Here is a 12,708-nt window from a genome sequence, read left to right as displayed (position 1 = left end):
ATCTCAGGATGACTAATGTGCACCTCTGGGGGCAGATGATTTCTGGAATCTTCTCTGTGGAAAATGACTGCTTGAAGAAAAGCTCCAACCTCCTGCCCAAAGATGCACAGGGCACAACTCGGAGTCCAAATTTGTACCTATTTGGGTAAGTTCCTCTAACCTTCTGGGCCTGAGTTTCTCAGAGACATTTTTCCTTCCTTTAAAGTTGTTAAAGTTACACAATGCTAAGCCTGGCATGCAATAGGTGCCTAATAAATGCTGCTTCCTTTTCCTTCTTTGAAATATCCCTGTAGGGTGCTTCCAAAATGTGGGGGTGAAGTGGTTATAGATGCTAAAAGGCAGAATGGAAATTTGCATGTTGGAGAAATCCTTTCATACAATCTCTCCCTTGCGATTTCCATCCCGAATTGAGCATATCTCACTGCGTGCCAGCCTGGCTAACCATTCCATTGGCTGCTCTGTCTTAATTGCTCCAGTCTCCCCCACCCCCACCCCATGGTTCTGTTTTCTCTCCTCCTTCTTAGCACCTTGTTAGCACTTTATTTTTTTTTTTCCTGCAAGGATACAGTTGCCTGATTTCTTCAATAAACATTTCTATTGTCCCCTTCACTGTTCTGAGAAGAGAAGCTTTGTTGCCGAGTTGTCAAAACTCCTTTCTATTCTCCCCCAAAGCAGAGCAGCTCTGAGCCTTTCTCTTTCATGCCAAGCCAGGCAGCTTCCTCCCCAGGGAGGCTGCATCTCTCCTCCTGGGAGAGAGACCCAGTCTGATGGCATGTGCTGCCTGCTGCTCTCTGCCTTCTGATTAGGCAGGACTTTCTCCTGCTGCTGCTGCTGCTGCCACTCCAGCTGCTGCTGTGGCTGCTGTTTCTGCACAGGCCTTGGGATGCTTTCAAGTAGCTCTGGACCATGCCAGTTACTGCAGATAGCATAGGTATGCACATTGCTCTGAGCAGGCACCACGCCAGCTCTGAGTGATCCAGCCAAACACAGCTAACAGACAGGAACAGCAAACAGCTTTTAACGGGGGCACCTATGAAAGGCAATGATTTTTTCCCCTTTTTCTTTTCCTTTTTGCATACGTTCCAAGATTTGGGTTAGAAAACCTGAACCAGCTGGCGAGAGCTCGGAATTCTCCTGTGACCTCAAGAGGGCAAGCAGCAGCTGTAACCTCACCTTTGCCTCCAGATGGCATTGTTGCCACATCATCGTTTCCTGGTAAGCCGGTCCTTATCCCATTGTTAAAGGTGTGCCCATCTGCAGGCTGGAGTTGCCAATTGAGTCCGAGCAGATGCATTGCTGCAGGAGAGACAAAGTAATGAAAATATGAATAGATAATTCAGCAATGCAAATGTCAAGGGGGAGGGCCAGGTGCCTTTTTCCAAGCGATTGCCTTTTAAGGAAGCTGTGTCAAAAATGGCTTGCCCCAGGCCACAGGGATTAGCTAAATACAGAAAGCAGAGATCCGAGTAGTTAGGTCTCCCCTTCTGGTGCTGTTGCTCATAGTCTCGGGGGGAGAGGATCCCTTACAGTGGGCGGAGGAGGGAGGAGAAAACACAGCCCAGATCTTCCAAACAGTGCCACAGTGGAAGCGAAAATAGCCCCTTCGAATCACAGTAAAGAGTGCTGCTCAACCACATCCATCCTTTTCTACACTCTGGACACAGTTGTTTTTAGACTGTTAGTCTAGGGGCATTGACAAGCATTGTTTTCCCCAAACTATACACTCACAAGTAAGTCAGCTTCAAAGGAGGCTACCCAAATAGTACCTGTTTGCTGGTACCTGTTTGCTGGTACCTGTTCTGAACTATCAGTGCAGCCAGCAGCATCTATAGTGGTATTGGCCCACCTCCCTATTTCAAACTTTAGAATTTTTTCCTTTCCACCTCTCTTCATGATAAATGGATACCTTTCAGTGCATTGTAGAAAAACCCTGGGGGGTTGATGGTGGAATGGGGTCCTTTTCTGAAAACATTACGATTCCTTCTCTCTCTGTCGCTCTCACTTTAGCAGAGTATGGAATGAAACAGAGTTCTGAAGTACTGCCTGTTCTGTGCTAAGGAACTGAGCACGTCCGCAGACGTCTTGACTCCCATGGGCACCCCAAGCCTCCAAACAAACTTCTGGTCTTCCTTGTCATCCTGCCTATGTCAACTCCCCACCATGAGTTTAGCAAACATAACACAGCCCTATCCCTGATGGTTCTTGGTGAGTTGTTTCCACTAAGTGGAATGAAAAGCAAACCCTAAACACCTGTATTGTTTCAAAGCACTTATCTAAGAGATGCTTCTTTTGAGAATAAGTAAAGAATTTATTCCCCTGCATGTCTCTCATCCAAATGATGTCTGGCATTTCAACTGGACACAGGTTGACGCTGTTGCTGCATTCCTACCGCTGTGGGAGAGAAAGGGCTGTTGACAGGGAAAGGTTTGGAGTCTGATGTGGGGATGGGAGAAACAATTAACCGTAGGAAACACAATTAACAATGCTTAGGAAATTGTTCACACAGCAATTAATTCTGCATGCCTACCACCACTTAAAGTCAGACTGCATTCTATTAAGGTTAAAAACCTATCTTCAAACAATACAGCTCATATTGATGGCCACAGATGAAGGTGGCAAGGTGTCTGTGTGTGTGTGTGTGTGTGTGTGTCTGCTTTTCACGTACACTCTTCTCCATCTAAGAACCATGTTTTCTTTCCATATATTCCTCTAAAGTGAAAGGCCCACTGTTATAACTTCTTGAGATGATAAATAGTAATAAGAGTAAGTGACATTTACTGTACACTTTCCATCAAGGTAACACCTAATTTTCTCCTGCAGTTTATCTGTTATATGTAGGTCACTTACTTGAAGAGACCAGATTCCATTGCCTCCAATAATGACATATTTTCACTGTACAGAGGTCAGGAAATGAGAACTAATCGTGGTGGCTTCAAGATAACGATAGCTTCTGATTTGTAATTACCAGGTGAAGGGAGTCAAGGAATTAGCTATTTTAAAATAATGTTTTAAAAAAAATGATACTATTGGGTTATTGAAGCTCGCCTTGGGCCAGCTGCAGCTGCACTGGAGATGCAGTTCTTTCAAGGAGAGTCTTAAGACAGACACTGACAGGTACTGCAGGTGCCGCTGGAACCCAGGCCTAACAAAGCTTTGATTTCACATCTACAGAAGTAGCGGTGGGTCCCATCAGGCCAAGATGACAACCTCCCTAACACCCCATCTCAAACTTTTGTCAAAACTGCTCTGCTCTTATAGCACTCAATCTTGCCATTCTAAGGTGCAGAACATATTGCAACCGTCAGCTTGGTGAGAAAAGCAAGCAAACAATCCCCTAATGTTACTGAACAGGAAGAGACATCCCTGCAACTGTGTTTTCTCTGTTTCCAAAGATGCCTTCCCTCCTGCCTCCCCTCCCCACCTTTTTCTTTGTTTTGGGTTCCATAGCATCTTTTATTTTATTTTTTAAAAGTATCCTGAAAATAAGAAAACTACAGATGAGGCGAAAAGGGTTAGGGTCAGAGTACACCTGAAACTTCTCAGACAACTCCCAGGAGTGAGAAGAAAAATAAGAAAGTGAGATGGAGGTGGAGAAGGGGAAAAGCCAAATCTGCTGAATATGAGGCCTGTCCTTCCAGAAGAAGCAATGCAACAAAAATGAAACTCAAGTTTGGGCATATTTTCTGTTGTTGAATTGAACATTAAGTAAATAAGTGAGAATTATATCGGGGTATAACCACCTTCTCTTGTTTTTTGGGAGTGTCTGAAATAGGTTTTTGTTGGCACTTTTTTTTTGATCAGCCATTCCTTCTCTCTCACTTGAGTAAGAAATCGAGATGTTCTCTCTGGCCTGTGGGGAGGGACTAAAGTGTCCTTAGGATAAAGACCCCAGGGAGCTGTGAAGTAAATGAGTTTCCTGACTAATGAGAGCCCTATTTCTTATTCTGCTGCTGATTTGCTCTATGGCTTGGGCTGAGAAATCAGTCTCTCAATCAATCTCTCCCTTTACCTTTTATAAAGATTTCCCTGTACAGGTAGAATAATGGCTCCTTCAGGGCCAGAGAGAGGTTACACATCTGCAACCCCCAAAAGATCTGACAGCGTCTTGAATATAAATGGCACTCCATCAATATTTATTAGAATAGATAATGATACACGGGGGGCAGATTTGGGGGGTTGGATTGTAGGATGTTATATGCTTATAAATTAAAAAATACATAATCAGAGGCATAGAAGATGGGATAAAACAGTGCTGGTAGCAATATGGACTAGTTTGCAAATGGAAGGATATTTTAGTTATCAGTATATCAACACCTGCTGCCAATCATTGCACCTTTTTTTTTAGTGCGGTGGCGTGATCTCCGCTCACTGCAGGCTCTGCCTCCCAGGTTCATGCCATTCTCTTGCCTCGGCCTCCCGAGTATCTGGGACTGCAGGCGCCTGCCACCACACTTGGCTAATTTTGTAATTTTGTATTTTGTATAGAGACAGGGTTTCACTGTGTTAGCCAGGATGGTCTTGATCTTCTGACCTCGTGATCCACCCACCTCGGCCTCCCAAAGTGCTGGGATTACAGGCGTGAGCCACCGCGCCCCGCCACCATTGAACCTTTTCTATGGCCAGGTACCATAGTAGACATTCTAAAGGCATTATCTTAAGACTCACAGGTAGGTACTATTATCCCCATTTCACAGATGAGGAAACTATTGACTGTGAAGTTTGAGAACAGGGGGATTTCAGAATCAGAAGGAAATTACTGTGGGAGGTGGCTATCTGCTTCATATTTCACAGTGATCTGGTTACAGATTCTATGGGCAATGGAGTCTCAGCAAGCCTCATCTTTGTTTCAAAACTCATAGTAATCTCATTGGGGTTGGTGAATGACCACACTCCTTCCTGAGAGGGGTTAGATATCTTTATCCTGTTGAATTCGGCACATACTTTATCACACAGTCATTCTGGGTCTTCAATGAAGATGACGTGGGCTACAGCCATGGCTGACCAGTGACAGAATACAGCATGTGTGAAGACATGAACTGTTACTGTTGTAAGCCACTGAGAGTTTGGGATTGTTGTTACAGTAGCATGTCTGAGGCTACCTTGACTGATACTTTCACCCATAAGGAAACTAGGAAATGGCAATTATATACAGCAAATCTCTGTGCATTCCTTTAGGTTTTATTGGATCCTTTCTGAAACTCAGCCAGAGAGAATTAGCACATACTTTGGGCCACTGTATTTGTTTCTATGAAAAACAACAAAAAAACAGCACTTTATATGTGATGCCGTAATACCTCCAATTTTAATTTACTCTCAGAACCAGACTTGGAAAGCTGAGCTGGATGGGGTGGCTCACGCCTATCATCCCAGCGCTTTGGGAGGTTGAGGCAAGAGGATTGCTTGAGGCCGGGTGTTGAAGACCAGCCTGTTTAACATAGGAAGACCCTATCTCTAACAAAAATTTAATTAATTAAAAAAAAAGAAAGCTGAGAAACCTCAGAGTAGCCAGAGTTATTGCTGCTTCATATCAAGATTTCACATAAATGCTGGACTCCTCAAGAGATCCTGGATGCACTGGGGTGGTTCCCTCTCCCGCCCCACCTTGAATGCTCTAGCAGTTCATCCCAAAAGGCCTGGTCCAGATCATCTGAGGGTCAAAAGTGAAATGAGTTTGGGAGGACCTCTCCCTAACATTCCTCCCCGTCACTGACAGCCAGAATGTACAATTCATCATGATCTGACAGGCTCTGCTTCAGAGAGACCCTCGGGCTCCATGGGTCACTAAGAATGGGATGGGGAAGGACTCCGAGTGGAAACTCGTGGAATCCAGGTGGGAGCTGGGAAGCCAGCCACTTAAAACACAATAGGCAGCCAAACTCTGAAAGTATTCCTCTGGCTAACTGGAGAAAACTGTCGTGGCATTCTGAAAGGCAACCAAGACAGGATGGTGGGACCACACACAGATCCCCGAGTTCAGTAAGGATAATAAACAGACCTACATGGAGTAAGGGTGTGATATTTTCTTATTGAAGTTGCTGTGTTTTTGTGCCAGGTGGGTTCCAAAGGCAATACTCCGAGGGAGTGACGCCCGAGAAAGGGAGCAGGGTTGGTTGCAAGTAACTGAGGATTCTCCAGCAATCACAGGACAGGGAGATTATAGGGCCAGAAAAGTGGCAGCTTGGAATGGGGGCTGTCTGAAATAGTAATTAGGGAATGTGTGGGCCCTGCTGGGTGCCACTTAGAACCTTCTGTGTTCATTGGCTGGCAGAGGATCAACCTGACAAGAGAGTCAATCAATATGTCAGCAATACTTCCCAGAGAGCTGCTCAGCCCCCGCTTGTCAAAGAGGGCAAACATGGAGGCCACGGATGCTCTGTGTTTGCTGAGCAGGCCCCCAGGAGCAGGGGGTGCCTTTAAAGATCAGGCTTGTCGATACATAACCCGAGGAGGAGATTGGGCTTTCCCTTTGAAAATGGAAGACTTCAGGCCACGCAGAGCTTAGGGAGCAGGAGGAGAAAGCCATGCCTGCTGGGTCTTGGGGCTCAGCATGCCATCAGATTCACAAGGGCCTTAGAGATGATGACAGAGCTCATTCAGAGACCAGGTAGGATGACAGAAAGGGTCAGGGCTGGGTCTCCCTGCCTCTGCACCAGCCAATTAAATCAACAATGTTGGGGCTCCTGGGGGAAATATACCAATTCCAAAAGTGTCACTGCTGGGAGGAGAGAACCACAGTGGAATAATCAGGGCTAACATGCACAACTGCTTACCCTGAACTTGCACAGGCAACCTGCAAAGTCCCCTTTGCAATCAGCAGTGAAAATTAACACATGTGAGTAAGTCTACTGAATGGTGATAGCAACAATTAACGTTCATTTTGACCGTGTGCCAGGTATTGGGTTCCTTATTTGCATGCAGCATAATGTATTCCTAATTTACCAGTCAGCGCATATTTACTAAACACCCACTGGGTGTCAGATGTGTCCTAGGCACCAGGATTAAAGCAGTTTTAACAAGACAAAATCCTCACTGTCATGGAACCTACATTCTAGGGGCAGGTGTAGAAACTAAACACGGAAGTGGAAAGCCGGGTTTAGGGTTCAGAGGCACTTGGAGGTGGGGGATGAATTGAAAATTTCTTCTTTTTTTCATTTAATGTAGTCTGGTCAAGGATGGCGTTTGTGATAGGTAACATTTGAGCAAAGACATAAAGGAATCAAGAAAGCAGTTTATGCTAATGTCTGGGGAAGAGCACGCCAAAGGGGAGTGGAGTTAGTGGGAAGGGGGAGTGGCAGGTGAAGGGACAGGCAGGGTGAAGGAGTAGCTGCCTTTGGGGAGCTTTGCCTTTTGTTTGGAAGAGAAGGGATGACGCTGGAGGATTCTGAAAAGGATGAAAACTCACTTTTTCTTCTTCATTCTCACTCGATGAGGTGGTAATATAATCTACATTTTATAGATAAAGAAATTGAGGCTTAGACAGGTTAAGTGACTTGCCCAAGACAACTCAGCCAGGAAGTGGGAAATCTGGGATTTAGACCCAGACACACATAACTTCAGAGTCAGAGTTCTGAATTCCCATGCTGTCCTCCTAGAGACTCCATTCAGAGTTCTCACTGGAGGACATTGGCCCTGTGAGGTTTCCAAGTGAACCACTACTTAGCCAAGACCGAACAGGACAGGCAGGCTACAGAATCACTTACTTACTAAACATTGTCAAGGTTCACTCATGAATACACACTTCCCTTTGTAAGCAGCCATTAGTCTCTATGAATATGTCCTTGGTCAGCAACTAGTTTGCTATTTAACCTGAACCACCATTGTCAATGTAAAATAAATCTGCTTGGCAACTTCAATTGCCAGTCAGGCCAGTCAACAACACGTTTGATGATTTTTTTTCCTTGTCAGCTTGCTTCTCATCCTTTGGGGATGCAGTTGAGTGCAGTGCTTCTTCCTCAGACAGGAGGGGGCCCATTGCAACGTATTAGTGATATTATTTTTAGGAATGCTGTCAGTGCCAAAATTACCTTCAGCCTGAAAGAAGCAATGCAAACAAAACCATGTGGGATAACATTCTTGGAAATGCGTAAGTCTTAAAAGGAGTTTAAAAATTTAAATCTTAAAGGGTTACCAAAAATCCTTTTCTAACCACGTTGGTGAAATGATTTCTCTTATTTTCCCAGTGTTGCAATACATTGAGTGAAATGAATTTTCAAAGCACCGCATGGAAGTTACACCCACAAATCCCTTTAACGGTAATGCAATTCGTGCACCTATCTCCTGAGAATGTTCTGAAAACTTACTAGACTCCGTTCAACTTCCAGGTTCCAGCTCCAAATGGTTGCGAAGCTCATGGCTCAGGAATTACAGAGAAGAGGAAAGATGAGAGGTAGATACAATCCAAGAATCATGGCAGGATCATCAAAATGAGAGGGGGCATTGGAGAAACTCGCCTGCATTCATCTCTCTACAGGCACTCAAATCTTACAGCCACAGTCCCAAAACTGTCTTCAGCAGGGATTTTGCCTGCTGCCTTCCTACTGCTAGCCCCTCACAAAAGCAGCAAGGCTTTCTGTCCCCTCCTTCTTGTCTGCCATGAGAACAAGGTGATAGTTGCGTGAGGCAGCTCTGGGACCAGGGAGCAGTGTGTTCTTGAGACAAGAGGAATCCACAGGGAAAGACCAGAGCATTAATGTATTTTCATGACAGGCTCAGGATGGTACAGTGAGTGGGAGGTGGTACGAGATTAATCAGTTGCTGTGTTTGCAGAAAACAAACGGGGCTCCTTGCAGCTTCAGGATGCGTGGGGCTCCCCGACTGGCGGCATCCCTCCCCTTGTCTCCTGGAACCTGCTGCTGCAGGTGCACTGCAGGTGGGTGCTGTTGACACTGTGAGTGTGTGGTGTCTGGTGTGCAGAGGTGACCTCTAACCACACCCCCTAGCTCTCATCATCACTGGGCAGATCAATACACAGGACAGACACATGCGCTCACAGCCACTTTCTTTTCCTTGTGCGGGGTGGCCAGGAACGTACCTGACTGGCAATGCTAGTCAGGCACCCTATTGTCCACCAAGTCAGCTCAGCCTCATGCAGATAAACACATGCCTGGAGCTGTTAGCCACACAGGGTGTCATTTCCTACCGCAGACCACCCCGTTCCTGCTGCGATTTTTTCCTGGGTAAGAAATAAAAGCCTTTCTTTCTCCAAGAAAGGACCCATGTGATCAAAATACCTTTAGAGAATGATAATATCGGTAGGTTTTATTCACCAAATAAATCATGGTCTGGGATTTTAAGAGCTTTTCTGATAACGAAACACATCCCCACAAGCCACACATCTGCACCTAAATGGATCTTTCTCCCCTCCGAGCTTGTCATTCACTGTTGACAGCCCAAACAATATTTGTCTTTCTTCAGAGAATGGCAACCAGCAGCCCCGTTAAAGAGAGGCAGATCCGTGAGACCGCCAACTACAAAGGAAAGAAGATGCAGGCTGCACGCGGCATGCGGCCACCGGAATCCTAGGAAGCAGACATTATGAATGTTTTAGAGGATAAGATGTCATATTGATCGGTAGATGTGCAATGTGCGCTGGAACAAAGAGAAAGAACTCTCTCGTGAAAAATAGCCTTCTGCAAGGAGGAGTGGCAAGGGGGTCAGAAAGTGCCAATTAGGACACCCGAGATACTCCATTCCTAGGGCACGTTTCTCCCCTCAGTGGCAGCAAGCAAGGGAGGAGAAGGTTGGGCTTCATTTCCCTTCCCAAGTCCCCAGTAGCCCTCAACAAACTGCTCCCAATGAGCCCTCTGATCTGAACTTGAGTCCACAGCCAGCCATTCTGAAACTGGGGGAACAGGCCAGGAGGGGCCATAGGAACCAGGTAAAAGGAAGAAGGAGCTCCCTATCCTGGATCTCTGGGATATATATGCTGGGTTCATGTCAATCAGAGTTCACATTTCTGCACTACTACATACAAGCGGATACCTTGGGCAAACAGATTTACCTCTCTGAACTTCACTTTCCTTAGCTATGATAACAACTAACATTTTTGTGACGTACTGACTCAGTGTCAACCACTGTTCTAAGCCCTGTATACGCATCACCTCATTTGCTCTTTACAGTAAACCTAGAGGTAAGAACTATGATTCCCATTTTACAGAGGAAGGAGTGGAGGCATAAAGGTTTTGACAGGGCTGGTAGGTGGGGCAGCTGGTTTTAGAGCCAAGCATGTGCTCTTAGCCATGTTTTCTTGCTCACACTGACCTTATAGGGTCGAGAAGGTACAAAAGTGGTGACGATCTGGGGGTAACCGGCACACAGGAGGCATTCAAGAAACATCTCACCTCCTGCTGGGTCTTGGGTTGTTTTGTAACAATGGCGATCTTATTGAGCCCTTAGCATGTGTCAAGCTCTGTGATAAGCAATTGTTACCAATTTTATGAGATAGATATTGCTCTCCCATTTTGCAGATGAAGAAATTGAGGCTCAGAGTGCTGAAGTAACATGCAGCTGGTAAATGTTAGAGGTGGGATTTGAACCTGAGCTGTGTGATATCTGAAGCTCTTGAGTACCACTCCATCCGCTGACGACCATCAGCTCAACACCAAGCATCAGTGAAGACTGGGATTCTATTCACCTAGGTATTCTTCTCTCATTTGCCTGAACCACCTCCTTCAGAGAAACCTCTGTGGTTTCCTTTTCTGTGTCACATTAGAATGGCAGAGGCACTGTTAAGGTGGGCCTCAAAGGCCATCTGGTCCAGACTTTTGCTGTATAGATAGATGGTGACCCTGAGCCCTATTTAAGTGAAATGACTTGCCTAGGGTCATGACAGCTAATGGCTGACTGAGCCAGGATTTGAACCTTGATCTTTTGACTCTCTGGTGCTCTCTCTACTGTCCTCTTTCATTTCCTTAAAGAAAGACAGAGAATTCAGGTGTCTATGTGCAATGCAATGCCTTATTAAAGACAAAATGAGGTGGACTTCAGAGAAGCCTCCTCCTCTTACCCACTTACTATTTTTATTACTACTCTTTGCAAGATAGGGCATGAACAAAATAACCTGTTAATAAAATTAGCTGACAAAAAGACCATGATGGTCCTTTCTGATCCTAAATTCATTAAATTGAGTTTCTATGACAAATGTCTTCTACTGCAGAAATTTATTCACAGCTAGAATCTAAAACCACCATTTTTCTATTTCTACCTGGTCTGACGCCATTGTGGTCAATGTAGACATGCTCCCTCCTGCATGCAAACTTGGTACTTTTTCAGGAGTGAGAAATGAGCTGAAGAAGTAAGGATGTTGAGCAAATCCTGTATGTAATTCTCATTCCAATTTGGTCATTTGTTCAGCAAAGCCAAATTAGGCACACGGGGAGGCTGCCAGAGTCCTTTTCAATTTTTAATTTCTGACATGGTTAGCTCAAGATTTTTTTCAAACTCAGAAATAAAAAAAAGTCCTGTATTAGCAAATTGGGTTTGATCTTTCTTGCAAATGGTTTTCAGTTAAGTGGATTTCACATAGCTAACCTGAAACATTTAAAACTTGATTCTAATGGAAAGAAACATCACGTTAAAAAAATTAGTTCTATCTCCTAGGGCCTGATTAGGTAGTAGGGAACGAAAACCTGGGCAATGGGGCAGTCTTCCTCAGCCTCTGATATGCTTAATGTCAATATGGTCAAATTCTTATGAGGAAAGAGCTAATCTGGGGTGGGGTGGGGGAGGATAATTTCTTTTTGGAATGTAAACTACTTGCATCTATAAGGGACTACATTTTCATCTGCAATTAGATAAATGACACAATTAGACTTATTTTGAATTTGTGACAATTTACTTAACAGAGCTATTCTTTTTCTTTTTTTTAGATGGAGTTTCACTCTTGTTGCCCAGGCTGGAGTGCAATGGTGCGATCTCGGCTCACTACAACCTCCGCCTCCTGTGTTCAAGTGATTATCTAGCCTCAGCCTCCTGAGTAGCTGGAATTACAGGCACCCACCAACATGCCCAGCTAATTTTTGCATTTTTAATAGAGACGGGGTTTCACCATGTTGGCCAAGCTGGTCTCAAACTCCTGACCTCAGGTGATCCACCTGCCTCGGCCTCCCAAAGTGCTGGGATTACAGGTGTGAGCCACCACGCCAATCCCAAGGGAGCTAATTTTAAGGGTTTTATGTGACACTCAAGTCACACAAATTTCTTTGGTGCTAAAGGTACATGATTCTGTCAATTGGCAGCAGCACTGCAGACTGCTGTGGCATTTCTGGCTTATACAAGGCATTGTGATGACATTCGACGTGGTCATGATGTGTCCCCATTCTTCTTATGGCTTGTGCTCCCATGCCAGATCCTAACTCTATGGAAGTCCCCAAGCCAGGCCTAACCTAATACATCTCCCAGGTAGGGGCTGGTGTCTCCCTTAACACTGGCCTGGGAGAGATCTCCCTTACCTGCATGCTCAGAGCTAAAGAAAGATAGGCACGTTTGGAAAGTCCCCCAATTTGTTTTAATTCCTTAGCTCTTTTAGGTTAAACTTTCTTCATGCATCTCTTACTAGTCTTATTCGATTCATTTAAGCTTTGCAAGACACTCACAAGGCAGTTACTTTTTATCCCAATTTTAAAGATGAAGAGACCGAGGCTTGTTGAAGTTCTACAACATAACCAAGGTCTAGGGTTGCCAGGTTTTAATTTATAAGTTTGCTAAATC

At 45.0% G+C, this 12,708-nt stretch overlaps 1 protein-coding gene across 1 annotated transcript in view; it reads right to left on the bottom strand.

Annotated features, from left to right (window-relative positions):
* TENM2 (teneurin transmembrane protein 2) overlaps positions 1 to 12,708 on the bottom strand; it is a 1,242,216-nt gene that overhangs the window by 225,812 nt on the left and 1,003,696 nt on the right. The window contains 1 exon segment of the mRNA XM_017849440.1: positions 1,174 to 1,296. Within this exon segment, the coding sequence (XP_017704929.1) occupies positions 1,174 to 1,296 (123 nt within the window).

This window comes from Rhinopithecus bieti, unplaced genomic scaffold, assembly GCF_001698545.2.
Source record: "Rhinopithecus bieti isolate Rb0 unplaced genomic scaffold, ASM169854v2 scaffold_30732, whole genome shotgun sequence".
Lineage (NCBI taxonomy): Eukaryota > Metazoa > Chordata > Mammalia > Primates > Cercopithecidae > Rhinopithecus > Rhinopithecus bieti.
The sequence above is the reverse complement of the archived record's forward strand: the minus strand, read 5'-3'. Positions and strand labels throughout refer to the sequence as shown.